This window comes from Urocampus carinirostris, chromosome 16 (genome assembly GCF_059441175.1).
Source record: "Urocampus carinirostris isolate Australia breed hairy pipefish chromosome 16, RoL_Ucar_1.0, whole genome shotgun sequence".
Lineage (NCBI taxonomy): Eukaryota > Metazoa > Chordata > Actinopteri > Syngnathiformes > Syngnathidae > Urocampus > Urocampus carinirostris.
The window spans coordinates 33,444,802-33,471,949 of record NC_142364.1 but is presented as its reverse complement, the minus strand read 5'-3'; the positions used below and the strand labels follow the sequence as shown (position 1 = coordinate 33,471,949).

The following is a 27,148-nucleotide window of genomic DNA, read 5'->3' as shown; positions in this document are numbered from 1 at the left end:
TTGCAAATCTGGTGAAAACTTCATGCATGTATTTCATGACAACAGGCCCACAGGTCAATATTTTAATTTAAATACTGTTCATGACGTTGAGGTTGTCCTCGTTGTGTAAATGGCATACTGTGTACTCACTTTTAAGGCTAAGACACCACAAGATGTGCCATCCCTCTGGACTTCATGAGGAAGTTTGATGCTAGCCCACCGTGACACATTACAGTTCTTTTTCCTCATAAATCCCTCACCACCCAGGCTCCCTACTCGCTTGTGCTTTTTTCCCCCCAACACACTGAGTTGATAGGGATGCAGTCTTGGAATTGTCACACAGCACTTCCTGCCGCTCACCTCTCTCTGCAGCCTAACTACTTCAAACTGCCGGTGTTACACGGAGAAATGCACCCCTGCAGGAATTTGGCGTGTCCCCCACACGTCACTCCCACTACTATAACCACTTTTACTCGTTTGGTCTCTCTTTTATCTCACATTTCGGGAATGGAATCGCGAACATGTCACCAAAACCACTTCGTCTTGCATTTGTTGGGAATGTAATAGAACGGTAATGCACAATGTATATAAATCACTTTTGAGCAGGTAACATGTTTATTTTGCCTTTTCCTACTCATATAGCTGGTATTGAAACGGTTATGCACTCTACCATAAAGCTTATTATGCTGAAACAAACTGTCAAATTATCAACAGATAAAACAGGAGACGAACGTTTTTGATTTCTTGTCATCGTCAAAACGAGACCTAACACATAAATATTTGTATTTTACTTGAATAAACAGATCATCCTGTGCCTAACATTGTCACAGCAACGGTGTCATTTTTTTCTAGTGCAAATGATCCAACGTCAACCTAATAAATGTAGATGATGCTGGTGGGAGGACAAGCCTGGTTGACCAAAAATGCCCCTCCATCCACCTCTGGCTATAAAGGTCACAGGTCCATGAAATTTACCCTGGTTACCCATGGTGGGGCCATATCCTCACAATAAAACGCTCGTCTTGCTGGATGCAACTGAACCTGTTTTAAGATGGGGGGTATTTCTTGTCACATAAAACCCCACAAGCTAGAATTCTAATGTTGATTAATCAGGATAGAATCATGTTAATCACCGAATGGTCCAATCATTTTTACTTAAACTATTTCATCAAATTAAAAGGGACATTTTATACAAGAAAAAAACATGTGGACGTTGTTAAAAGACTGCAAATAGGTAAGGAAGAAATAAGCATGTTTGTTTGAAGGGATAAACTATGCAAACACTTTTCTGAAGGAACCAAAATACAAACTCGAACACGACAAAAAGGATTAGATGTCACTTTAAGGTAGATATCCAAAGACATAAATAGAATAGACTTTGGGAAACATGGTATGCAACGAGCTTAGACATGGCACTCCAGGGTAAAACATGTAATTATGAACTTAAATAGAAAAAAAAGACAAAACACTATCGGGATAAATAGGCAAAAAAAAAAAAGTCAAATAAGCAGGCTTAAGAACATTTCGATATTTATATCTACATATAGAAGGAGAAATTCTTACATGTAATGTAGTAAGTGCAAAACTATTTTAACAATGACACAAAAGTCAAGTCACATTTATTTGTATAGCCCTTAATCACAAAATGTCTCAAAGGACTGAACAGGTTACACTTTTAATGGGTAAGCAATAGGTAACAAAACACAAAACAGTAAAACATCAACAAGAAAAACACTGGTGACATGTAAAAAAAAAAAAAAGCAAAATAATTTGTACAGATGTTGAGGTTGAGGATCTACTCTCCAGAAGCAGAAAACAGATGTAACTGTATACAAAACATCAACACTTGAAATGTCCGGTGAAATTGTAAAGTAGGCAACTTTTAGTTGTGTATTTCTCAGACTCCCATGCTATGAAATTAACTTGTTCAACCTGTTTTTCTTTTTTCAATACACAAGTAATCATTCACACAGATAGTCATATTTCAAAGATCCACGTTTTTTTTCTATTGTATGTAATGTAATACTCATGTGCGACTCCATCCATTTACTGCGCATGTGCGACCTTTCAATAAACCACGCCTACTGTACTGGATGTGGTCAGTTCGGCCTGGGCTCTGCATTCGCGAAGTAGTTTTGAACTTTATAAATGCCTGGACTTGAATATTTTTGCCAGCAATGGAGTTATATTAATATATAACTCCGACAAAATGCAGGGCATAGGTATCCTTCTTACACTGGAGGCTCTTTGACACACTTGTGGTGCGGTTTGTTACTTCTGCTGCTCCTTTAGTTTTAAGGGGATAAGCCTGGGTCCATTTAGTTAAATAGCCAATCATGACACAAATGTACTTCTTGCCGTCTTTAGTTTCTGTCAGTGGCCTAAAAATAACAACAACAAAAAACAGCACAAAGAAAAACAAGTGACGAGTAAATTCCTTTTGAATGGTACGAATTTCTGGGTTAGATAAAGCAGAGAAATAATTTTATATTAAAGCATTATTAATTAAATGAGCTTAATTTCACTGTTATGTTCAACTAAAAGATGTGAGGTGTTACGATGAGTGAAAAAAGGAATAAATTAAAATTTGATGGCCTAGACTCCCTAGAGTATATGTAACGGGACCCAGGTGGATGGTCTAGCTCCGGCTGGTGTTACACATTTGTTTTAAATATTTTTGTTGTTGTTGTTGTTGTTGTTTTACCTCATCTGCAAGATAGATGATAAATGTCAGTCTCACACGACACAATTTACTTGTTGACATTAAGGATGATTTATTGAGCAAGTCTCATTAAATCACGTGAGATCCCTTTTAACATATAAATACAAAATAAAATTGCCATCAATTGGTACTTTTCAAGAATCATTTAACAAAACACCATAACTGTACCTTCCAAAACAACCCACCTTATGTAGTTTGGTATCAAAATACAGTATACAAATTAACATCACAGTACACTTTTAAATTAGTCCAGCAATACACTTCCCCTAACAGTCAAATACGGATTAAACAACATAAAAATCCCCAAATCTAACAGTTTAACTAGTCAGCAACCCTTGTTGCGCCACATATACACGTCAAAATAAATGTTTCATTATTTGTATATTATTTTGGGTGAATTTGAGGTACTGTTGTATGTGTGGTGGCATTTGCCTCGTGTAAAATATACTGTGGCTCCAAAGAATTTGGAAAACACTGTTTTAGAGCTAATGTAAAGAAACTATTCTTACCTTAATAGGTGTATACTCCACCTCCTGCTTAATTGCAGACTAGCCAGCCTGGCAAATTTCACATTCTGACACCTGCGCAAAACACAAAAAGGTTGTCCACAACAGGTAACATTTTCATTCATTATTCATCGACTCTGAAATAACAGAAGACAAAAGAATACAACAGCGATGTATGCCAAAGGAAAGAAGAAATAAGCAGTGTGAGAAAACTTCATTTGAAATGTGATTAGATGAAAAAGAAGTTAGTTTGCTGTGTTTTTATGTACCCATTTGTCAAGGTCCATACTCATTCCAGGCCAGAAAAATCGCTTGGAAATTGCATCCCTGGTTTTTCTTTGGCCGCCTGTATGGGGCTCCTGTGGGGCTGGCATGGATTCTACAAGTATGGCATTCGCCTCTTCCACTCCATAGACAACTGGGATTTGGGATCCAGAAAGTCCTTTCTGGTAGAAGAGTTTGTCTCCTATGGAAGCCATTGATTAATACATTTAATTTCAAAAACAGTGGTTTAAAAATGGCTACAGGTCAACAAATTTTGATTATTTAGATGTCTAGTGGTAACGGAAATGATGTGTCGAAGAATAAATTACAGCATGTACAGATACATGTTTATATAAAACTGCACGTAATGTTTTAAATCAAAGAAGATGACTTGTAGCTAATAAAAAAACTTAGCTACCAGGAGCATGGTTCAAGAAATGGATTGTGCACAAAACACACATTATGCATGCCATCAGGAAATGGAGCTTTTTTTTTCAATTGGACTTCTTCATTAAGTTTTTAGATTCAGTTTTTTTTACACTGAATGTAAAATAATTTCAAAGCAAATCTCGATTGTTTGCAGACGTTAATGCACATGTGTTTGATAGCAAACAGTGCAACATTAGTGTTATTGAAAATTAGACTTACCGACTGCAACATAATGGGAGGCTTTTCGGCGGATTGCATGTTTGCTCTCCTTCGAAATGCCCTCCAAATACAAACCTTTCGATTTGTATTCGACAATTTGTTGATAAAGGCTCGGGTCCATCTTGTGATAATAAAATGTTGGAAAACAATGTTAGACATACATTTCGTGTAGGCCTATATGTGTAACCGTGTTGTACGTGTCCCACCAAAGATCCACATTCACGCTGGACTGGATGATGAGGTTTTTATTATTACAGTTCTGCAAATGGATGAGTCACAACATTAGCTTTTTCTGCTGGGTCTGATCTCTTTGATCTCTTTGTAGTACTCTGGTAAAACTGACAAAACCCCGCCTCCTGGTCACATGTTAGAAGCCAAAACCAAACCCCACCCCATACCAGCAGATGGCACTGTTGGACTCAGCATTGCAGGACATTTACCAAAAACTATACACATATTTTAGCAGGAATTTCAATAAAATAAAAGTTATTATTACACCCGTTACATATGTATATATAGTCAAAATGTAATGGAACTTAATGCTTAACCAATTAATTAGATGTCGCCCCAAGTTTGTTTAAAAGCATAGCGACTGACACTAAAAAGAACAAATTATGTTTTTCTTCGTTGTGATCTGAAAATGGCTAGCTACAAGCGCGCATTAATTGTTGAATACAATACAATGCGCCCCTAGGGGGCGTATAATGTACATAATTGGATAATCGTGAATTGGTTTTGAGAATCAAGATGTAGTGATAAAAATTCAGACAGCCTTTTATTTTTCACAATTGTATCACCAATTATTGTACATTGATCGTAGTATCAAAACATAGCCTACATTATTTGTTTGATTTCTAATACACAAATGGCGTAAATTCCTCGTTTTCCTTTTTTTTTTGTCAAAGTATTTGGATTTTGGTTCCTTCAGAAAAGTGTTTGCATAGTTATCCCTTCAAATAATCATTACTTTTCTCACACTGCTTATTTCTTCTTTACCTATTTGCAGTCTTTTAACAAAGACGTTCACATGTTTTTTTTGTAAAAAAATGTCCCTTTTAATTTAATGAAATAGTTTAAGTGAAAATGATTGGACCGTTTGGTGATTAAAGATATACATGATTCTTCCCTGATTAATTAACATTATAATTCTTGCTTGTGGGGTTTTATGTGACAAGAAACCAGGGAATGGCCAAAGATCTTACTTGCATACACATAAACAATATAAAATAAAAGGGAAAGCGTCAGTGGTTAAAGAAAAATGAAGACAAATCCAAAACAATGAACCCCTTGGGAACATAATAAATCCAACAAATAATTTTGCTTTTTAAGTAATGATTCTTTTTTGAAAAAAAAAAAAAAGTACTCAAAGGTGGGGTGCGTCCTTTGAGGTGTCCTGAAAATGTTGAAAGTAGAATATTTTCTCTATTAAGTATGCGTTAACCACGCCCAACTGAGGGCCAAGGAGGCTTTATATTTTCTTCCCACCGTGTCCATCTGCATCTTACTTTTGGCAAGGCTGTTCAGGACACTCAACACATTAGGAAGCAGGAAATAGGGGAGGGGGTGGAAAGTGATTTCATGATTGTTTCCACGTTTTTTTTTTGTAGTAGAGCATGGAAATGGTAAAATTAACAAAGGCCTGTTTCAAATAGAGTCCAAACACCAAGTCAAACGTAAAAGAAGATGGGAAAAAAAATCATTTTAGTGCGTCTAAGAAATGCACATACTTGAGGAATGAGCCCCCTGATTCACGACTTGAAGCCATTTCAAATTCCAGACATCATCATTTCTTTAATTTAAAATTAGCAAGAGTTTCTGTAAACAGGTTAAAATGTATTTTTGCAGTGTATGGCATTCCTGTTTTAAAATGGAAACAATTCTGGTCGACATACATGATTCGTAGAAAATTTGACGTGTTAAATAATTGAAACTTTAAATTAACATTGCAGGATAATGTTACAATTTCTTCCTTTAAAGTATGGTATTTTTCCGGCCCAATATTTCTTACCTAAATCAGTGTTTCAGAAGTAGTTTAAACATACAACTTTAAAAACCCTTACAAGAACGTTTATTTTGCCCTTTTCTTCCATTTTAGTGCACATTCAATCTTGACTGCAACATTATGAGACAGTAATAGGCAGGTTTGACATTTACGTCTTTTTGGATCACCTAAACGTCATACATGCTGTGAATTGTTTCAATAATGTTCATCTTCATTCTCTTGACTTTATCTGGAGCTGTCTCATTGAGACACTCCTCCACATACTTCAAGAAACCAGAATGTGGTGAAGCTATCTGACTTTGATAATATTGCTTCATGGAGTCCAGCACATCAAAAGGGACAGGCTGTCGGTTGACGCGTTTTTGCCTCGGAGCGCCGCTGTCGGGGTGTGTTGAGGAGTTTGAGTACATTGAATTCTGTGTGTCTGTTGCGTGAGCAGAAACTGGAGGTTCATGTGTCCTCATGTTGTTGGGTGGCTGAATTGCTGTTAAAAGGGAGCCGTGGCAAAGTTGGGGTGATGTGAGGAGAGAGGTGTCGCTGTCATGAAGATAGAGGCTGTCCTGTTGTTGGAAGATTAAATCTTCAGACTGCTCCTCCTCGTCACAAGAGTCACAAAGGAACTTGAGGTCTTGGTAGTGTCTCCATTTGGGCAGATAAAAGTCTTCGGAACCACACGTTTTGCTTGAATTCACGGCCTTATGTTCTCGTTGGAAGATGGTTCGCAAGTTGCGAAATTTTGCCTTAATGTCTTCCACTATGAAAATAAACAAAATTGTGCGTATTAGCTGAATCTGCTGTTGAGCATATTAGTTCGCATGTTTCAGGTCAATCCCCCCTCTCCCTTCACTTCTCTCTCCCCTCAATTTTTCTTATCCTTTTACAATCCCCCTTTCTCAAACTCTCCTCCCCTCTCTTCTTGGCTTACCCCCTCTTCCCCTCACCTTCTCTTTCTCTGCCGCCTTCCTTCCTCTCTTACTTCTCTTCTCTCCCCCTCTCTTTCCTGTCTCCTCTTTTCCCCCTTTTTTTCACTCCCTCACTCTCTATCTACCCGTCTCCTATTTGTTCTTCTCTTTTGGCTCTTCCTTGCTCTCCCCTTCTCTTACACCCTCCCTTCACCTTTCCCTCATTTCTCCCTTTCTGCTCATCATATCCCGCCTCACCTTCTTTCTCCCTCATTTTGTTCCTTCTCTACCCTCTCAATACCTCTCTTCATCTCACCCTCTTTCTCTGCTTCTATCTCTCTCCCTCACTCTCTCACTCTCCATCTTCCTCTCTTCTGAACACGCATCTCTCACTCAAGCCCCCCATTCCCTCGCACTATTCCTCTCGCTCTTTCTCCCTTACCGTCTCCCTTTTTCCCTCTGCCCATCCATCCAGGCTCCCATTCCCCCTCACCTTATTAACTTCCTTTAGCATTTCTTGTAAAATATACCCGAAATTTTAAAGTATGGAAACAAGCATAAAACGGGATCTTTGACATTAGTAGCACTAAGAAAGGCTTACCTGTATAGGGCAGGTGTGCATTGCAGGAGAGCAAGACACTCAAGGTCTCTAACAGACTTTGTCTCATTACTTTGTTCCTGTACCCGTCTGACTTATAGTTCCACAAACATTCGTGCTCTGCAGATATGGGAAACACAAAGAAGAGATTGAGAACCAAACAACATTAATATTGGCACACACATTCAATTTGACACATGCTTCAAATTCTGTCTGAGCTTATAAAATACAACATATGTTTAATTATCCAAACACAGACACACATACAAAGCACATCAGGAAAATACAAAGAGCATTGGAGCCAGTGAAGCAAAGAACTAAAGAGGTTGGCAGGACATCTGATTACAGTATTTTCCGGACCATAGGGCGCACCTAAAAACCTCATATTAGCCCGAAATTGCGCCTTATAACCCAGTACGCCCTATATACCACAGAATAAAGTGGATACGATTCGAAAGTCATACATCATTTATAGGTGTGTGTTACTTTAAATGGTTTTACGGTGTACTACCATTATTGTGCAATGAACGGTCGCCGTACATTGCTGGCCAAATCGCAAAACATCGTATGCAACGGTATACACCCCAGGTCGTGGTGGCGAGCGAGCTGACACTTTATCACCAGATCACCAATTGTAAATATGACATACGAAAATGCATTAGAGCTCATTTCATTATCACACTAGTTTTACTCATGGTGCCAGAAACAAATGTTAAAGAAATTGTGCCATATTGTGCGGAAAATAGCTATATTTTATTCCTGGAAAAAAAAGATTTTTTACTCCGGAATCGTACTATTTCGATATTCAGTGGAAAATCAGAATTAGCTTTAAAGTGAAGATTCTGTCAGAATTCTAACCGTAAAGTAAAATTAAAATATGCAATAAATCTTTTTTTTCTCTTCTTCACTGGCCTTAATGTAGTGTAATAAACGAAAGGAACGTCACATGTTTCACGAAGTATGTTCTATTTTTTTTTATGTCACGAGCATTGTGGTAGTGTTTATCCCATAACACGGTTAAGGGTTTAATTCCAGGCCAAATCATTAATAGTATAAATCAGGGCTTTAGTGCCAAATGACTTGAATAATAAGTAAACAAACAAATTGAAATTGTGTATGCATCGGTGAAATATTAATTAGCAAAATCCACCCAGTTTTCTTCATTTGGAGAGTGGTCATTTGTCAATTTGGTGTCAACTGAAAATGATATCAGTTCGTCAGGTAACAACCAATTATGACTATGCTTCAAATAACCCCAAGTAACTGCGATGCCACTTTTAAACGATGGCAGATGGGAAAAATGCGCAAGCCAACTATGTAAAAACACATGTTAAATTTGAAAGTAGGCAGCACGGCGGCGCGGTGGTTAGCGCTTGTGCGGCACAGTCGTGGGTTCAAATCCAGCTCAAGACTTCCTGTGCGGAGTTTGTATGTTCTCCCCGTGCTTGCGTGGGTTTCCTCCGGGCACTCCGGTTTCCTCCCACGTTCCAAAAACATGCATTTCAGGTGAATTGGCCAGTCCAAATTGTCCCTAGGTGTGAATGAGCGAATGAGTTGTCTGTCCCTGTGTGCCCTGCGATTGGCTGGCAACCAGTTCAGGGTGTCCCCTGCCCACTGCCCAGAGATGGCTGGGATGGGCTCCGCCCCCCCCCCCCCCCCCCCCCCCCCCCCCGCGACCCTAATGAGGATAAGCGGTACGGCTAATGAGATGAGATGAAATTTGAAAGTTAATTTAATTTGCACAAATATAATATTGGCCATAATGGCATATTCACACTGGAGCCTTGAGACACGTCACTGTGAAGATTACTTATCACCGTATTTTCCACACATTAAGGCCCAGTAGATCATAAGGCGCAGCAGCCCCAATAAATTGTGTTGAAGCGTGAATGTTTCGTTGATTGATTACTTCTTACTCCGTGCGCCAATGATGTTGGGGTTTAATATGTACAGTATACGTACAGAAAATCTTGTATAGTATATTGTTGGAAGACTTGTTTTCTCTATTCACAAACATTCGTTGGTAACGAAGTGGAGAGACTGTTAAACCAATCAGAATGCACCATGCAAGTTAGTGTCTCTGGAACCATGAGTAAATATAGGGCAATGATGAGACAAGATTGTCTGGAGGTAGAATGAACTGCCCGAAATTTGAAAAATTGCCTACTTTATGGTGTCATTGCTCAACAGCGTCTGCTTCACGGCCAGAAATTTCTGGCCGGCAGAGGAGATACCATGATCATGGGTTCTGAAATTATGTACTGTCAACTGTGTTTCTAAATGGATTGTGTACTATTGACTTTTTGATCATCACTTTATGATTTTTGCAATCCGGAGATGGAATAAGAGCTTGCTCTGTCCACTCCACGCATCTGCCTGGTATTGCAGTACTTCCGGGAGCGGTGCATTCGCAATGATCGCAGCAAGGCTTTGAGGCTAGGACCTTAGCTCGGCCTTTTGGCTGAGAGTAAGTGTCCCGGCACCTTGGCTTTGTAGCGTATTATGAACTGACCGATAACGGATAATGGATAAGTAATAAAGAAAATAGAACAATACTCCTTAAAAAATCCCCCCCTCTCTGGCTTAAAACATCATTGCAACCTATGTCAAACTGCTTGTGTGGTGCGTGCAAGTACATGCATTTCCAAGACACGCTCAAACTAACTCTTTCGTTTCATCTTTTTAGGGGTTTGGGTTGGAGCTTGGACTGTATTTGAAACAGTCCTTTAGCTACTTTCACCTATTTTATGCTAAATTTACAGAAAACCACGAGTACGAGCATAAAATCATTCAACAATAATCCCCCCCCTTTCCTGCTTCTTAGTTGGTTTGCGAGTCCTGAACATTTCTAATGAAAATAAGATAACAGCAGATAGGAAGGGTGGAAAAAAACAATTATAAAGGCTCTTCAAACTAAGTTGGGCCTTGTTAACACATAAATAATAAGAAGATATTTTACTTTGAAATTTTTAAGGACACTTCAAACACTGCAACCCACTTTCCAGTGTCGGGACTCTCATTAGTTCTAACCATCTTGATGTCTCGATTATACTTTCTATTATTTTGCAACTTTGATTTTTCATGGACAACACACTTGTCTGGGTGGCCCAAAACTTTTGAACGGTATATATATATATATATATATATATATATATAATTTATTGTATAGAACAGTATGCTTCCCAAACTCTACAATCAATTAATAATTTTCTTTCCACCTGTGATGTACATACCTGAGTAAAATGATATCAGCTGCTGAATTTTGGTCTCATCCCATTGGTAGCGGGATTCAGAAATGGACCCGAATTCCGATGGAACTGGACTGGAGGTAGAAACCTTTATCGGCAAATGGTTTGTGATAGGTTTGCTTTCCGATGATGAATCTGACTGTGAACTAGGGCTCGTGGGGGCAGTTTTTGGGTTCTCTGATTTTACGTTATTAGGAGTCACAACAAACATCGGGAAGCCTGCAGAGGTATTGGTGCTGACATCTGTCTGTTTATTGCTAGTGGATATGCAAAGGTTGGATTGGGGGGAGTATGAGGAATCGCTGGGAGTAGAAAACTCCATGTGGTTTCCAACTTTCAATACGAGATCTTCCTGCAACGTCTCTTTCTGCGGGTCTTCCAGGCTTTCTTCATATTTGCATGACTCAGAGAGGAACAACATCCGCTGATAATGCTTCCATTTGGAGTGGTAGCTCTTATCAGATGTCCTGGATATTTGGACCATTTTGTTTTCACGGTTAAAAACTGTCCGGAGATTCTTGAACTTGTACTTTATATCTTCAACTGGAGCAAAGAAGTAAAACAATTATTAAAGGTCCTTCTTTGATTGAAAATGAAGCACACAGAAAATTAAAAAAAAAATCGCCTAGTCAATTCAAGCTCTCTCCAAACCGTATATAACTGGACAGTGTAAATGTGTCATATCCACCATAATTCATCCATTGTAAAGTGACATAGCTGCATTAAAAACCTGTCATATATTGGTATTTATAAATTGAGAAAAGATCCATCTATCCATTTTCTTCTGCTCATCTGGGGTCAGGTCGCAGGGGCAGCAGCTTCAGCAGGGAAGACCAGATCCCTCTATCCCACGCTACTTCATCCAGCTCATCCGACAGGATCCAGAGGCGTTCCCAGGCCAGCCTTGCAGCAGTGTGTGATAGGCATAAGTTATGTGTGAATGTTGGGTGAAGAGTAAGGTAATGAAGTTTTCACGTAATGGAGTGGGCATGGAGTTGGAAATAAGGTTGCATAGACAGGTGCTAGAAGAAGTTGAAAGCTTTAGGTACTTTGGTTGTGATGTGGCCGCAGTTGGTGGAATGGAGTGCGAGGTATTGCACAGAGTGAATCAAGGAAGCAAGATTTTGGGTGCTCTGAGAAGAGTGATGAGCAACAAGAGTATGAGTATTGATGTTAAGATGGGACTGTATGGAGAGTGTGATTGTGCCGACTGTGTTGTATGGTGCAGACTTGGAGCCAGATGTGAGGAGGAAATTAAATGTTTTTGAGATGAAGTGTTTGAAGAGTATGTTAGGAGTGACAGGATTGGATACATTAAGAAATGAAATTGTGAGAGACAGAACTGGAGTAGTAGTGGAACTGAGCAAGCGTGTGGATAACGGAGTACTCAGTTGGTTTGGACACCTTGAGAGGATGGATGAAGAGTGAATATTGAAGAGGATCTACAGAGCAAGAGTAAGGCCGCGATTGACGTGGATAGATGGTGTTATGAGTGCACTGCAGGAAAAAGGTCTAAATATAGTGGAGGCTAGAGCCCTTGTTGGTGATAGGAATGAGTGGAGAGGTATTGTAAAAGGATAGTGGGATGTTTGGACGTGTTCCAAGGGATGGGCAGGGCACCTGTATGATGCGGCAGGGCTAAACCAGTGAACGCTGTCGGGCTCTGCTGTTGAACAGAAGAGTGAGTTGTGTCACCCTGACCCGAGTGACATGGCCACTTTCTTGTGTCCCGTTTCATCTCGAGGGACGAAAGCATGACCCACTTGGGTGCCGAGGTGCTTAACTTGTTTGGGTTGGCCATGGTCCCTCCCCAAAAAATGTGTGTGTTTTTTTGGTATTTTTTTCCCTTTTTTTATTTTCTTTGCTTTTGTGTATGGGTTTGTCTTGCTGTTGGTCACCCCTCTCCAGGGATGTGACCAGGGTAGATGGATAGATAAGATAATTTGATAACAAAACCCCCAAAAAATTCTAAAGCTGTTGTGTGGGTATGTATGCCTTCAAGGGGTTGTGGCAAAATGATCAACAAGAAGAGATACTCATTTCAGTGTTTAGATTTCTTGAAGCAGTTATTTGTCAAATATGAAAATACACTAATTGTTCTACGGTACAAATTCTGAGTGTAAGTTTTACTAACTATAATTGAAATCCTATTGTTGCAATCACTGAAAGCTCTAAGAGTCTAAGCAATAAGTAACAATGATAACTGCTTTCAACGAGATAGTTACGGTACCCGAGAAAGACGATGAATGGTCCGACAGCAGTCTTCTCAAAATCTTGAGCAGATTCAATCGGAGCGGTCGATTGTTGTAATTTTCAGACTTCTTGTTCCACAGGCAGCTGTGTTCTGCACATAAACAGGAAGTTCATTCAATCAAAAAACTTGTGACTTTGCCTGATATACCATTGCTTACATTTTCCTCTGTTGCATGGCGCCCATGGCTCAGTGGCTTGAGCAGGTTTAGGGCCAGGGTTTGTACACCCTTTTCATGGCCAAATTCAAGCACCTTTTGAGGACTTTTATGAATTTCTCCAGTACCATTAAAAAAAAGTCTGGTGTGAATTGAGTATTTTTCTGAGCCACAAATATATCTGCAATTTACGTATGCTATTTTTAATCTTGCGTGGGCATTTATCAAGTCATATGATTTTTAGATCTTGAATAATGACCCTTTATAGGACAATGACATACAAACTAATGAGAGCGGCCGTTAACCAAAAGGGAAGAAAAAATGCAATGGCAAGCAATGCCACCACATACATGGCAACAATATTAAGAATTTACAAGCACTTACACAAAATCCAAGCAATTTTCAATCCTTGAAAACACAACATTTAAATTGAAACATTTTCAAGGATTTCAAGAACCCGTACTAACCCTGTATTCAGCATTATTTTGGCAAAAACAATTGTGAACTTTTAAATTGGTTAGCTCAGAATATAACATTTTGTTAAAGCAAATGCGAGATGATTATGCCTACCTGCATAGAAATCGATAACAGTGCATTCCTTCCTATCCGTCCAAAACGATGGAGCGACCTTGTTTGGGAGAACTTGAGATGATAACGAGTCGTTTGTGGGGGAGGAATCAGATGGGGGCATGGAGATGATAAGTTCCGGGGTGGTAAGGACACTTTGGCTCTCCTCTTGTGAAACAATTAATGAAGACTGCAGAGGAGCATCATTGCAGTCGTCCGCGCTTGCCTCCTGCAGGAACATCATCTGCTGATAATATTTCCACTGTGGCACAAACATATTGGAACCGCACACCTTGCTCGCTTTAACAGCTTTGTACTGCCGTTGAAAGGTGGTGCGAAGGTTCTTGAACTTGTATTTTATGTCTTCCACTGGAGAGGTTAAAAACAGATTTGTTTATGATTTGGGGAAGCTAGTTACATTTGTCAACATAAACGGCAATGCAACTTTCTAATTGCAACCCATACCTGTGAAAGGCGCAGGTGGAGGTTGAGCTGACAGATGATCTCTTACATGCTCCAACATTTTGCATCTCAGATGACGATTTTTATAGCATTCCAACTTATGGTTCCACAAGCAACTGTTTTCTAGAAGATAAAACAATGTCATCTCACGAGTCATAATGTTCATCTTTACAGAAATACATCTTTTGACATTGCGAAGCCTTATGATGCATTTTTACACAATTGGCAAAACTTATTCGTGCCACAAACATCAAAAGATGTTTCGATGTCATTAGTCCTTTTTTGCCATGGACATGAGAAGAAGTTTGTTTTAACCAACCCAAAAATAATAAAATAATAATAATTTAAAATTTTAAAACACGGTAAAAGCCTTTGCCCAAAGTGTCTTATGGAGGTTGTTGATTATTTGAGTAAGATGGCAGAGTTGTCAGTGTTCATCCAGTCTTACATGGTCTAGAAAACTGACTCCAGGAAAAAAAAAACCATGTACTAGCAAAAAATTGACATTGTCATCTTTATTGTGATTCAGAGATTTGTGGAATAGCATAATCATTGTAATCTTGTTATTAAAGCAGGGAGGAGTCCCCATGAACGGCTGCCATAACTGTCAACCTCCACGGCTCCATGCCCTTACAAAATGTTGTATTTTCCCTTACAAAATAATCTTACACCATATTTATTTTTCAAATGTGTTTATTCATGTAGTTTAACATGTTATATTGTACATGTGTTTTGTTATATCATATATATATATATATATATATATATATATATATATTGTTAATTAACATTTTGTTGTGAGATACTGAGTTGCTCGACATGAGGTTTATTATTAAAAAAAGTTCAGAAATTAAGTAGCTTGGACGTTCACTGTAGAAGGAAAAAATACATGCAAATATAATTAAGTAGAATAATACATTTTCTTATTCAAATTATTGATTCATTTTCTGCATTAAATTATTGTTGGTAACAAACATTGTGGCAATGAAGTAAAAGCTCTTTGTCTGGTAGAGGCTCTTGTTTTCTATGGGCCTCCAGAAAACAAATTTGTTAGAAATAAAAAGAAAACGACTGGTACCAGGGGCAATTTTAGGTTTAAAACTTTGTGGGTGCTGAGCACCCAGAGCAGGAGTGGGAAAACTACAGCTCGCTGGCTTTTTCATCAGACCGACGAAGCAAAAAAATGGTCAATATATAATGACAATATATATCATAGTAAATATAGTACTACTAATAAAAAATGTTTTGGGGTACCAACTTTGTCCCCATTGTCCATTTGTGTGTGTGCATCAAAAATACTACAGAAATACTACAACATTACTACAAAACTAAATATAAAATTTAGAGGTTAAAATCAGGGACCTAATGTATTTTATTGTCTTTATTCTGAAGAAATACTACAAAATTACTAGAACAGTAATATTATGATACAAAAATACTATTACAGGAATATTATAACAGAAGTGCTACAACAACACATCTACACTAATATTGAAAAATACTTAAGAAATACTACATATATCACTAGAGTAATACTTAAATACAAAAATACTTGAACATAAAAATAATTATCACAATATTTACAGTACACACGAGACAAAAAAAAACACATAAAAAACACAACACGCTCATAGGCGCTTCGTTGCGTTTCCACTTTCCACAGTTTTAAAATAAATTATCTTATGTCGACTATTTCTATTAAAATATTTTTTTAGGAATTCAATATGTGAAACTTCTAGTCAGATAAATCAGCTGTTCAATATATATTTATATATTTTTTTTGTCGCCGGGTGGTTTAAAAAAAAATCCCGGAGTTGCCCGTCGCCATTGCTCCGATTTGCCAGTTGCTCAATTTGTATCCAACAACCAGTCAGGGCAAGCAACGGTTGACGTATATTGGACAACAAATTGCGAACCTCCAGGGATTCAAAACTTATTGAGGAATGAGCACTTAGTGTGATTAACACGTTTTATACAATGTTCGTTTTAACTCACGTGAAAAGAATGAAATGAGTGTCCTTTCTTTCTCCTCTGTCCAGAATCTGTCCGGGGCGAAGCCGATTGGCGAGTCCTCCATATTCTTTGTTGCTGTTTGGTCCTTTTCCTGCTTGACTCCTTGGTCACGTGATGGACAAACGAACCTCTGATTGGACGCTGGGTAAAATAGATTCACTTGCATTATTGCTTGTTGCTCAGTAAGCGTCGCTGTTGATAATGGTACGTTAACCTTTTCGTTAAAAGTATTGTGGAAAACTAAATAAACGTATCAATTGGAAAGTTACATCATCGTGTATTTGAAAATAAAAGCAAAGCAATTTCAACCCATGATTTTTGCCTGGCAGGGGAGATACCATGATCATGAAGGTGGTCGCCAGCGGTGGTTTTGAAACTGCGAACTGTATATTACTTGCTAAGGACCTAGCATCAAGGCTTTGATGCTAGGTCCTTAGCTTGGCCTTTTGGCCGAGTGGCCCTTTGCCATGATCTTTGATTTTTGCAATCCGGAGATGGAATAAGAGCTTGTTCTGTCCACTCCACGCATCGGCCCGGTATTGCAGTACCTCCGGGAACGGTGCATTCGCAATGATCGCAGCAAGGCTTTAGGGCTAGGACCTTAGCTTGGCCTTTTGGCTGAGAGTAAGTGTCCCGGCTCCTAGGCTTTGTAGCGTATTATGAACTGACCGATAACGGATAATGGATAATGAATAACGAAGATAGATCAATAACCCTTAAAACCCCCCCCCCCATGATTTTTGCATATCGGAGATGGAATAAGAGCTTGCTCTGTCCACTCCACGCATCGGCTCGGTATTGCAGTACCTCCGGGAACGGTGCATTCGCAATGATCGCAGCAAGGCTTTAGGGCTAGGACCTTAGCTTGGCCTTTTGGCTGAGAGTAAGTGTCCCGGCTCCTAGGCTTTGTAGCGTATTATGAACTGACCGATAACGGATAATGGATAATGAATAACGAAGACAGAACAATAACCCTTAAAAACCCCATGATGACGCCAGTGTGACAAATACAAATTCCCCTGAATCTCTGTATTCCTTTTGTGTTGTTTTTTCTTGCTCTTCATGATATTTTAATTTAGTAAATGATAGAAAATTGCTATTATTTTGTTTCCTTGATTTGTTTTATCCCTCATATGTTAAAACATTCAATGTAGTCTCCTGATTGTGAAATAATATCACCTTTATTGTCATTGTATTGCTACAACAAGATTGCAATTGAACTCCAGTAGCAAAATATACAATATTAAGACTCATGAATAGAAAAATATCGTGTTCAACACTCATATAAAGTATTTACATCTGAAATAAAAACCATACTAAACTGGGACATTGCACTTAAAAAGGTAATAAGTCAACGTGAGAACTGAAAACTCCTCCATTTGCATAAAATTGAGGAAAGTAAGTCAAGTGTAAAAAACAGTACAAAAATTAAATAAAGTACTTCTTTTGCATATTAAAAGGTTCGTCTGCACAACTATTTCAAAATATAAAGTCAAGAGCATCTAAAATAAAAACTATACATAACTGGAGTACTGCCATTAACCAGAACATTGCACTTAAAAAACGGGATATTGGACCTAGAACAGGGACATTGCACTTTTAAACTATGTTTCATGACTGCGGTGTAGTGTGTTGGTCGCTATAATCTGAATAATATCAGCTTATTTTAATGTTCATGCACTGGAGATTTTCATATCAAGGAAATTTGATTCTTGTTCCCGTTGCAAATTGAAGATTGCTGACAGAGCCATAAGAAAATGTTGATTTATTTATCTGATCATATTGGAATGTCTTTTTTAGGTTTCAGTAGGTTCATCTATGTTCACTTGAGCAATAGTCGGCAACCACTGGGCCTCGAAGCAGTACTGGGCAGTAGGTTGTTTGGCCACACAGAAACAAAGAAAGTTCCCCTTGATTTTTGCTTGTACCATATTTATTTGTATATACAGGTCATTTTCTTAACCCAAAAAACGTATTTTAGCAATGGTTGATCAGTCGACAAATACGGCCATCCACAAATGCTCAACATTGGATGTAGCAGAAATTGTGGCAGTGATGGCGCCAAAGATGACATTAACAGATCCATTGACAATAAAAAAGAAGATTCCCACCACGGGCACCACCTCTCTGACTTTTTGCCCTCTGGTAAGCGCTACAGGTCCCTCAAAACTAGGATTAACAGGCTCAGAGACAGCTTCTTCCCCAGGGCCATCACAACGTCAAACAATCGCACAATTCTTTTTCATTGGCTTATTATTACTACTATAACTTGGACCAGGTTTTCAAGCACTATGTTGAAATTATGTTTTTGCCTATTTATCTTAATGGTCTTTTCTCTTTTTTTTCTTCAAAATCTGTATTTCATGTTTTACCCTGGAGTACCATGTCTAATCTTGTTGCATACAATGTTACACAACGTTGATGTCAATGACAATGAAGGCAATTTGGAAAATGCCTTGTTAGATATGTTTTATCTCTTTATCACACTATTTTACTCACAGTACCACATTGTCTCACTCTTATCTTGGTCAATTAATGTTCAACATTGTTTTGGCTGAATTCATACCCTTAATGCTCCATTACAACGTTGTATAAAGTGTACTCCGTTGAGTCTGACCACCTTTTTCCAAATCATTGCCTGATTTCAAAAAATGAAAACACTAAACAATGTTTATGGAACATCGTGGTATGAAGACATGTCAAAGCGCTGTTATTGGATGTTCAATGTAATTTTGCGTTCATTTGACAGATCATATGCAATTATGACCTGACCAAGAGCACACTTAAACTGGTTTCTTTTTTTTAAACCAAAGTAATTTCTATGAAGGGTTAGAAACATTGCCGTGACATGAATATCACATCCCGCTTCCGCCTTAAACAAAAATGAACATTTTGATGTGACATGAGTGCCACAATACCAGAAAATGTAATATTCTAGTTGGTCATTTTAGTTGTGATACATTCAACTTTAGTACTTTCAGCTTGTCAAATAAAGGGCACTAAACAAACAAACACTCAAAATAATATAATATTGGTCTATATTACAAAACAGTTTTCTCATTTGTAATATGTACATATAATCATATATAACATGTATCTTGCCAAATGTGTTGGAAAAATGGTATTATATATATAAATGGGTGTACAAATTTTATTTCCGCTGAATATTTTTGCAGTAATTTTTTATTGCATTACTGTAACAAAACAAAATTCCATTTACAACTTTGGGCACTCTCCAAGCACTACACAGTGAATATTGTGCTTAGTTATGCAGATTTTTTTTTCATCTCATTTTTCTCTTTTAAGTTTTTATGTAGTGTTTATATTGTTTATTATTGAGCTCCATGTCTAATCTTGTTTCTAACCGTGTTCAGTACATTGATATCAGTGACAATCAAGACTTTTCTATTCTCTTAAATGCTAATCTTATTTTCCTACTCTATGCTGACCTCAAATACTTTCGCAAACATACCCCAGAAGAGCGCAACTCTGTTGATGAGGACATTGTGTCTTCCAGAGTGATAAAGTCCAATTAGGAAAGTACAAGCCAAATCCTTATGGACTGGACATTTGGAATTATTGTTCTGCCTCTGAAATCCTTTGTTATTTTGCCTTGTACAAAGGTGGCACTGTAAAAACATCTTTATTTGGCTTTGGTTGTGGTCAAGCTTTGAGAATCTCTATCAGACCAAAACTACAAAGTGTTAGCCAACAATTCGTTTCTTCAGTTCCATTGGTACTCAACCCTTTTCAACAAGAGATGTACTCAGTAGGAACTCTCCTCGGCAATCGCTCTTTATGGCTTGAAGATGAAAGTGTTGCCCAAAGAGGAAGAACATCTGTTGATGCCAGGGTGGAAAACAAAACAATATTAGTCATTGCGTGAACCTGTTGATAATGCTTGACACTGGAGCAGAGACATTTTTTAGGTCAGGAGGTTACACCATCATGTTAAGTCTGGTAAATCCATGGCTAATGTACCAAGGTGATGGTAAATTATTGGTATCTGAAATGTAATCGAATAAAAGACCCTCCAGGGAGACGCTGCTACTTGGCTCATTCTTTTTAAGACACTAAGACAGACCTGAGCACTCCAGGTCCTCAAGAGCCATATGTCCTCCCCAATGTTCCCTCTAATTTTCCACGGGTCTGAGCATTCACACAAAGTCGGTGAGCAATGCTTGAAACAACAGTGAGCAACAGCAATCCCAAGTGTGGCAACTAATCCATTATCAAACATGTCCAAAACTTGACATCAGGTTACATTTTGCTGAGTTTCCGGCAATGCAAAAAAATGTTTCACTTTTCAATGAATTTACTAATGTATTATTGCAAAAGTTGTACGGCATACAAACATCATTTGTTTTTACAACAATTCTTTCACAAGATTTCCATTTCTTTTTTTTTCCTGGTATCTTTTGTCGCATAATATTAACATTTTGGGGGGCTAATTAAGTCGGTTGCACGATACACAACCGTATTTAATCACATTTTTAGTGGAAGTACAATGTTGGCAACAAGATTGACTTGGTATAATTGGAAATTATTTGAATGCAACACAAACTTTTTCTTCTTTTTCCGTGTTTTTAAAAAAAAAAAAATAATTCCTTTAAAAAAACTCATTGTATTTATTTTTCCTAGCTGTTACTTTTTTCTTTTTGTTCTCTATTCACTTTTTTTCCTTTGTTTCTTTCTTTTTTTTCTGCCTTTTTTCTGAATTTTTCCTTCTTTTTTCTCTTCCTTTTGTTTCTTTTTTTTCTCAGCTTTTCACTACTTTTTCATTTTGGTATTTTTTTCTTTTTTGTTCTATTCCCTCTTCCTTGTGCATAATTTTACATAATATTTGGTCATATAGGGATGAAAGAAGCAAAAATAACCTGAAGAGCCGTTTAGGACCCTTTATTGAGCCGAGCCGAAGAAGCTAGTTCTCGAAAAACTCTACTGACTTTACTCAACTTCGTTCTACTTCGACCTTGACTTCCAAATACCGCATTTAGAACACAACGCCAGGGGAACCCTTGTATTTTTACCTCCATGCACTGTAACTTTGACTTAATTCGCTTCTTAATTAGCAATTTCGAGCCCTGATTTTTGTGAGCTGGCTAGATTTTCTTGTGCGCGGAAAAGCTCTGGGTAGTGCACAATTGCTCACACACGCAGCTTAGAGATAACATTGCGCTGGATAGATTTTCTTGTGCGCTGAGAATGTGCAGGCAGCGCGCGATTGCGCCTCCCTGATTCTTTATTTTCAACTCAGGTAAGGCAATTTATCAGCTGGCTAGCAAGCTGGAAGGATCTTGTTACTGATCGTGATCACTTGAATCACCTGGATTGGAGCAGAGAAATCTAAAAAATTAGGAAGACATGCAGGCCTTAAGTCTGTATTAAGAGATCCACCATCACACGGCCCTGAAATTCCAACATTACCAGCGTCCTATAGGTTGCATATTGGAATTACAAAGAATGTTTGCTGTTACGAAGTGGTACATTGGTCAGTGAAATGCGACAAACGTGGCCAAACTATTAAGTCAATGCAACTATTCATCTTTGTGAGAAATGCAATGTTTTTGGGTTCGCTGCAGGCATTTTAGCTGATTACAGAGCCCCATAAAAAGGCAGCATTTTATTGTTGGAAAAAAGTATTGTTTTTTTAAATAAAATCACATAATTTTTGTCCTGAATGTTGACAAAACTAAAGAGATCATTGTCGACTTTAGGAAAAAACAGCCCAACCATGCCCAACTTTGCATCAACAACAAGGCTGTGGAGGTTGTCAGCAGTATCAAGTTCCTAGGGGTGCACATTACAAACAAACTCACCTGGTCCGTAAACACTGCATCACTGGTTAAGAGGGCACAGCAGCGCCTGTACTTCCTGCGGAGGATGAGGAGAGCCCACCTGCCCCCACCCTCCCTCATCACATTCTACAGGGGCACCATAGAGAGTATCCTGACCAGCTGTATCTCTGTGTGGTGTGGAGGCTGCAGCGCTACCGACTGGGGTAGCGTGAGGAGGGTAACGAGGACAGCAGAGAAAATGATCGGGACTACACTTCCCTCCATTCAGGACATTGGCCAGAAGCGCTGCCTATCCCATGCTAAGAACATTATCGGGGACCCCTCTCACCCCCATCATGGACTGTTCACTCTGCTAGCCTCTGGGAAGAGGTACTGCAGTGTGCGGTGCAGGACCACCAGGTTCCGCAGTAGTCTAGTCCCCCTTGCCATTAGACTGTTAAATGGTCAATCTAACATATAGTTAACGTAAATCTAAACGGCAGCTAATCTGACTTTTTGCACTACTGGCAGTTCTTTATAGATTGCCACTCCTTGCACATTTGCTCTCTGCACTATTGTACTTACAGCGTTATTGTTACAGTGTTACTGTTACTGTTTACCTGACTTGTTAACCTGACTGCCCTATTTTGCACATCTGGTTAGCTACTCCTCTTGCACTATCGGCATTATGGTAAAATACTATACGTAGCCATAATACAATACAACTTTTACTTATATCTGTACATTCGAGGAAACTGTGCGGGTCAGATGTATCGACATTTCGTTCTGTATACACGTGTACTAGAATGACAATAAAGTAGATCTGAATCTGAATCTAATCAAAGGAGTCACAACTGTAACATATGTTGATGTTGTATAAATGAAAGGAATATTTATTTATACTAAAGCTTGAACGCTGTCTTGTTTACCCGGTAAATGTTTACCATTGCATGAAAAAGTGGTATTCCTGGGAAAAAAAATGTAAAATATGTTGCATGTGGTCCACTTGGTATGTGGTATACTAGGACCCCTAGCAAAAAGCGTGGAATCATCAGTCTGGGACAAGCACTTACTCCGACATTTTATTCTGTAGAACAAACTCAGATAAAAAGCACAAAAACAATAATAAAATTTTTCAAAAGAGCAACTCCTTGAAATTCAGAAACACTAAAAGAAATGAATAAAAATACTCTGAAGTAGTAAGTACAGGTAAATGCTACTTTTATAGACCGAGCAAAGGGAAAAAAAGATACACTCCATTCTAAGGAAACAATATGGAATCATTAAAAAACAGACAAAGAAATAACAATCAAAACATATCACTAGTATTTTGTCGCCCCAACTCTGTTTTTATGACATCTTGCAGTCTCTGAGGCATGGACAGTATTCTTCATTAATCTGGTGCCAACTCTCTTTGACTGCAGTTGCCAGATTATCTTTGCAAGTTGGAGCCATGCTGTGCAGTGGCTATTGGCAAGCCATGACATTGACTGGATATAAGCCGCATGCGCCCACATTAAAAAAATGTAACACAAACACAAAATTAACCCAAACCCGACTTTGAGTCCCGCGATTGAAACTGAATGTCCTTCATTAAAGTACACAGTTCAAAAATTACAGCCGGCAAGATGAACGGAAAATGATACCGGTACTTAAGGTTTGATGCAGACCTGCAGAGTCTGTGTAATCCAAGGAAAAAAGTGTATATTTCCAAAGGTAAGGGTGGGAAAAATATATATCCACTATTGTCCGCTGCATCCACAAACAGGTCTCACCTTTACCTTACTTCCCGTCAGCCCCGCGTTTGTTCCGCCCCTTCTTTTTTATTCCCCTGTGCAAAACATATCAGAATAAGTGTCTCAAATAAATACATTACAAAAATATACAGTTGCAAATACATATTATACATGGTTACACATATTTACAAAGAAAGATGGTACACCGAGAGCGTTTTCAAAGCTTTAATAATAATAATATAACTTTCATCCCAAACGGTGCCTGTGACAGGGCAGTTAATGGTAGCAACACGCTCGCAACACAGTAAACGGGTCTGATAAAAAAACAAACCGTACTTGTAAAAATCACAGTAAACCGTCCTCATCTTTCTCCTTAGAACTGAAGCCATCAAAGTCGTCTTCCTCAGTGTCGGAAAGAAACTTTGTCATATAGACATCGTCCTACGCTCTCGCAGCCTCACTCGCACTGTAACTGTCGCTGGAAGTCTCATCCACTCCTGATTCTGTGCCCTCCGCTCCGTCACGCAGCAGACCAGCTTTTCGGAACCTGTTGGTGATAGTGGATTTTTTGATGTGCCTTTCTTTTTGCATTTTACATGCTAGATGGCTGGATAGTTAGATACTTTATTCATCCCCGCAGGGAAATTTACATTTCCAGCAGCATCCCTGCACTGAGAACAATACAATAATAAAGCAAAAGGAATACAATATACAAATACTCAATGCGACGTGCCAATACCCACTGTAGCGTGTTGTATAGAGTATTTAAATAGTGCTACATAAAATACACACTGCAATAAAAGTACGGTGATATGCAATGTAGGGGGTGTGGTTTAATGTGGGCCTTCACTCCGCCGGGTGGAGTTAAAGAGCCTCATGGCATGAGGAAGAAAAGATCTCTTCAGTCTGTCCGTGGTACAAGACAGTGACAGCAGTCTGTCGCTGAAGCTGCTCTTCTGTCTGGATATAATGCTGTGTAGTGGATGTGATAAATTGTCCATGATTGACCAAAGCTTTTTCAGTGCCCGTCTCTCAGCTACTGTTGTCAGGCTGTCGAGCTCTGTGCCCACAACAGAGCTCGTTTTCCTCCTCAGTTTATTGAGACGAGAGGCATCCTTCTTGATGACGCTGCCTCCCCAACACGCTGCCGCATAGAAGAGGGCGCTTGCCACAACTGTCTCAGAGAATATTTTCAGGAGCTTTTTGCAGATGTTGAAGGAGGCCAGTCTTCTGAGGAAGTAAAGTCGGCTTTGACCTTTCCTACATAGAGCTTCTGTGTTGGCAGTCCAGTCCAGTTTGTTGTCCAGCTGCCCACCCAGGTGTTTGTAGGTCTGAACAAATTCTACACCTTCTCCTTTGATGGTTACAGGAACCGGGTGAGTTTTAGTTCTCCTGAAGTCCACCACCATCTCCCTGGTCTTGGTGGTGTTCTGGAGCAGGTGGTTTGCGTCGCTCCATTGGACAAAGTCCTGAATCAATTTCCTGTACTCCTCCTCCTGCCCACTTCTGATACATCCCACGATCGCAGTGTCATCAGCAAACTTTTGCACGTGGCAGGACTCAGAGTTGTACTGAAAGTCCGTGTATACAGAGTGAATAAGAAACGGAAAAAGCACTGTCCCCTGCGGAGATCCTGTGCTGCTAACCACAGTGTCCGATGTACAGCCCCCCTGTTTCACATAGTGGGGTCTGCGTGTCAGCTAGTCCGTAATCCATTCTACAAGGTGTGAGCTAACTCCCATCTCTGTCAGTTTCCTACTCAGTAGCAGAGGCTGTATGGTATTGAAGGCACTGGAGAAGTCTAAAAATGTAATCCTCACAGCCCCCATAGCCCTATCCAGGTGAGAGAGGGATCGGTGTAGCATGTAGACTATAGCATCCTCCACTCCCACCTTCTCCTGGTAAGCAAATGGCAGAGGGTCAATGGCGTGACGGACCTGTAGCCTCAGGTGGTGCAGCAGCAACAGCTCCATAGTTTTCATCACATGTGATGTCAGGGCGACCGGCCTGAAGTCGTTGAGTTCCTCAGGTCTTGATTTCTTTGGGACTGGGATGTTGCAGGATGTTTTCCACAGCTGAGGGACCCTCCCCTGTTCAAGGCTCAGGTTGAAGATACACTGTAGAGGGTCTCCCAGCTCCAACGCACAGGCCTTCAGCAGTCGGGGGGATACTCCATCTGGACCAGCTGCCTTGCTGGTTCGCAGCCTCCTCAGCTCTCCACACACCTGGGCTGCAGTTATCTTGAGTGGAGGGATGTCCTCTGTGCTAGTGTCCAGAGGGGGAGGGACAGCTGCAGTACTCTGGGGTGAGGATGAGTTGGGGTGGTCAAACCTGTTGAAAAAGTTGTTCAACTGGTTGACCCTCCCCACATCTACGTCCACAGCCACACCCTGCTTGGTGCTGCAGCCAGTAATGGTTTTCATTCCTTCCCACACCTTCTTCATGCTGTTGTTTACCTCCTGTACTGCTCCTTCCCTTCCCGGAGCTGGACTCTGAGCTCCTTCTGTACTCGTTGTGTCCGGGATGCTAGACGTGAGCCACGTTTCCGTAAAGCAAAGCAAACAGCACTCCCTGTATGCTTTGATGTCTTTCACAAGCACAGCCAGTTCGTCGATCTTATTTGGTAGGGAGTTGACATTCCCCATGATTATGGACGGTACCGAGGGCTTATGTCGCCACTTCGCCGCTAGCCGCTTAGCCTTTACCTTAGCACCGGGTCTGCACCCCCGATAGGGCCACCTCACCTCGTCAGGTAAAAGGGGAACCACGCCGGCTCGAGAATTCTTCAGGTAGAGGAGTTGATTCCTCGAATAAACGCATTTTTGTGCGTTATAACCCATATCCATAGGATAGAAAGTAATCCAAAGTGCTGCAAGGCAAGGCAAACACTGAAGATATAAGCAAAAACAAAACAATAAATCACAAAAGTAGCGAAAATACCACAGGAGCTTGCTGGAGTGGCTGCCATTCGCGACAGCGCCGGAACACTGTATGTTTACGCTAATTTAATTTATGCACAAGCCAAGAAGTTGCAGTCTTCCTCGGCGCATATATTCCACTGTTCTAAATCTTACCTTTTGTACTCAAGTGCCACTGGCGGCTGTTGGAAAAATTACATAAATTGGCCGCATCACTGAATAAGCCGCAGGGTTGAACGTTTGGAAAAAAAAGTAGCGGCTTATAGTCCGGAATTTACGGTAATTGCCTCTCCTTAGCCCATTGCAGTCTTGTTCTTTTGTGTTTAAGCGCCAACGATGGTTTCCTTTTCATGTTCTTATATGAAAATCCCATTGCATTAAGTGGAACAGTTCTGTCA

General features: G+C 39.5%; 1 protein-coding gene and 3 pseudogenes across 4 annotated transcripts; 3 read left to right on the top strand and 1 right to left on the bottom strand.

Annotated features, from left to right (window-relative positions):
• Positions 1 to 4,881: 4,881 nt before the first annotated feature.
• LOC148351141 (uncharacterized) lies at positions 4,882 to 16,426 on the bottom strand. Of its 4 annotated transcripts, none has more exons than XM_088319926.1 (8): positions 16,302 to 16,426; positions 14,310 to 14,429; positions 14,137 to 14,213; positions 13,848 to 14,088; positions 13,100 to 13,213; positions 10,855 to 11,412; positions 7,625 to 7,741; positions 4,882 to 6,875 (listed from the first exon to the last, which is right to left on the bottom strand). In XM_088319926.1, the coding sequence occupies exons 1-8, from the start codon at positions 16,381 to 16,383 to the stop codon at positions 6,289 to 6,291; spliced, it is 1,896 nt and encodes a 631-aa protein (XP_088176052.1). In that variant the 5' UTR covers positions 16,384 to 16,426; the 3' UTR covers positions 4,882 to 6,288. The 4 variants fall into 4 exon arrangements, with proteins under 4 accessions (XP_088176052.1, XP_088176053.1, XP_088176051.1 ...); XM_088319927.1 differs by having other exon boundaries at positions 13,848 to 14,073; XM_088319925.1 differs by having other exon boundaries at positions 13,848 to 14,213.
• Positions 9,814 to 10,034, top strand: LOC148351142 (U2 spliceosomal RNA; annotated as a pseudogene).
• A 322-nt stretch (positions 16,427 to 16,748) lies between the features above and the next one.
• LOC148351140 (U2 spliceosomal RNA) lies at positions 16,749 to 16,889 on the top strand (annotated as a pseudogene).
• Positions 16,890 to 16,917: 28 nt separating this feature from the next.
• On the top strand, positions 16,918 to 17,148 carry LOC148351139 (U2 spliceosomal RNA; annotated as a pseudogene).
• Positions 17,149 to 27,148: the final 10,000 nt, after the last annotated feature.

Coding starts and splice junctions, on each gene's coding strand:
- LOC148351141 (XM_088319925.1), bottom strand. CDS start 16,383: ATGGAGGACTCGCCAATCGGCTTCGCCCCGGACAGATTCTGGACAGAG. Junction 13,214..13,847: donor TGTTATCGATTTCTATGCAG/GTAGGCATAATC, acceptor GTTTATGTGCAG/AACACAGCTGCCTGTGGAAC. Junction 7,742..10,854: donor GCTGATATCATTTTACTCAG/GTATGTACATCA, acceptor CCATATCTGCAG/AGCACGAATGTTTGTGGAAC.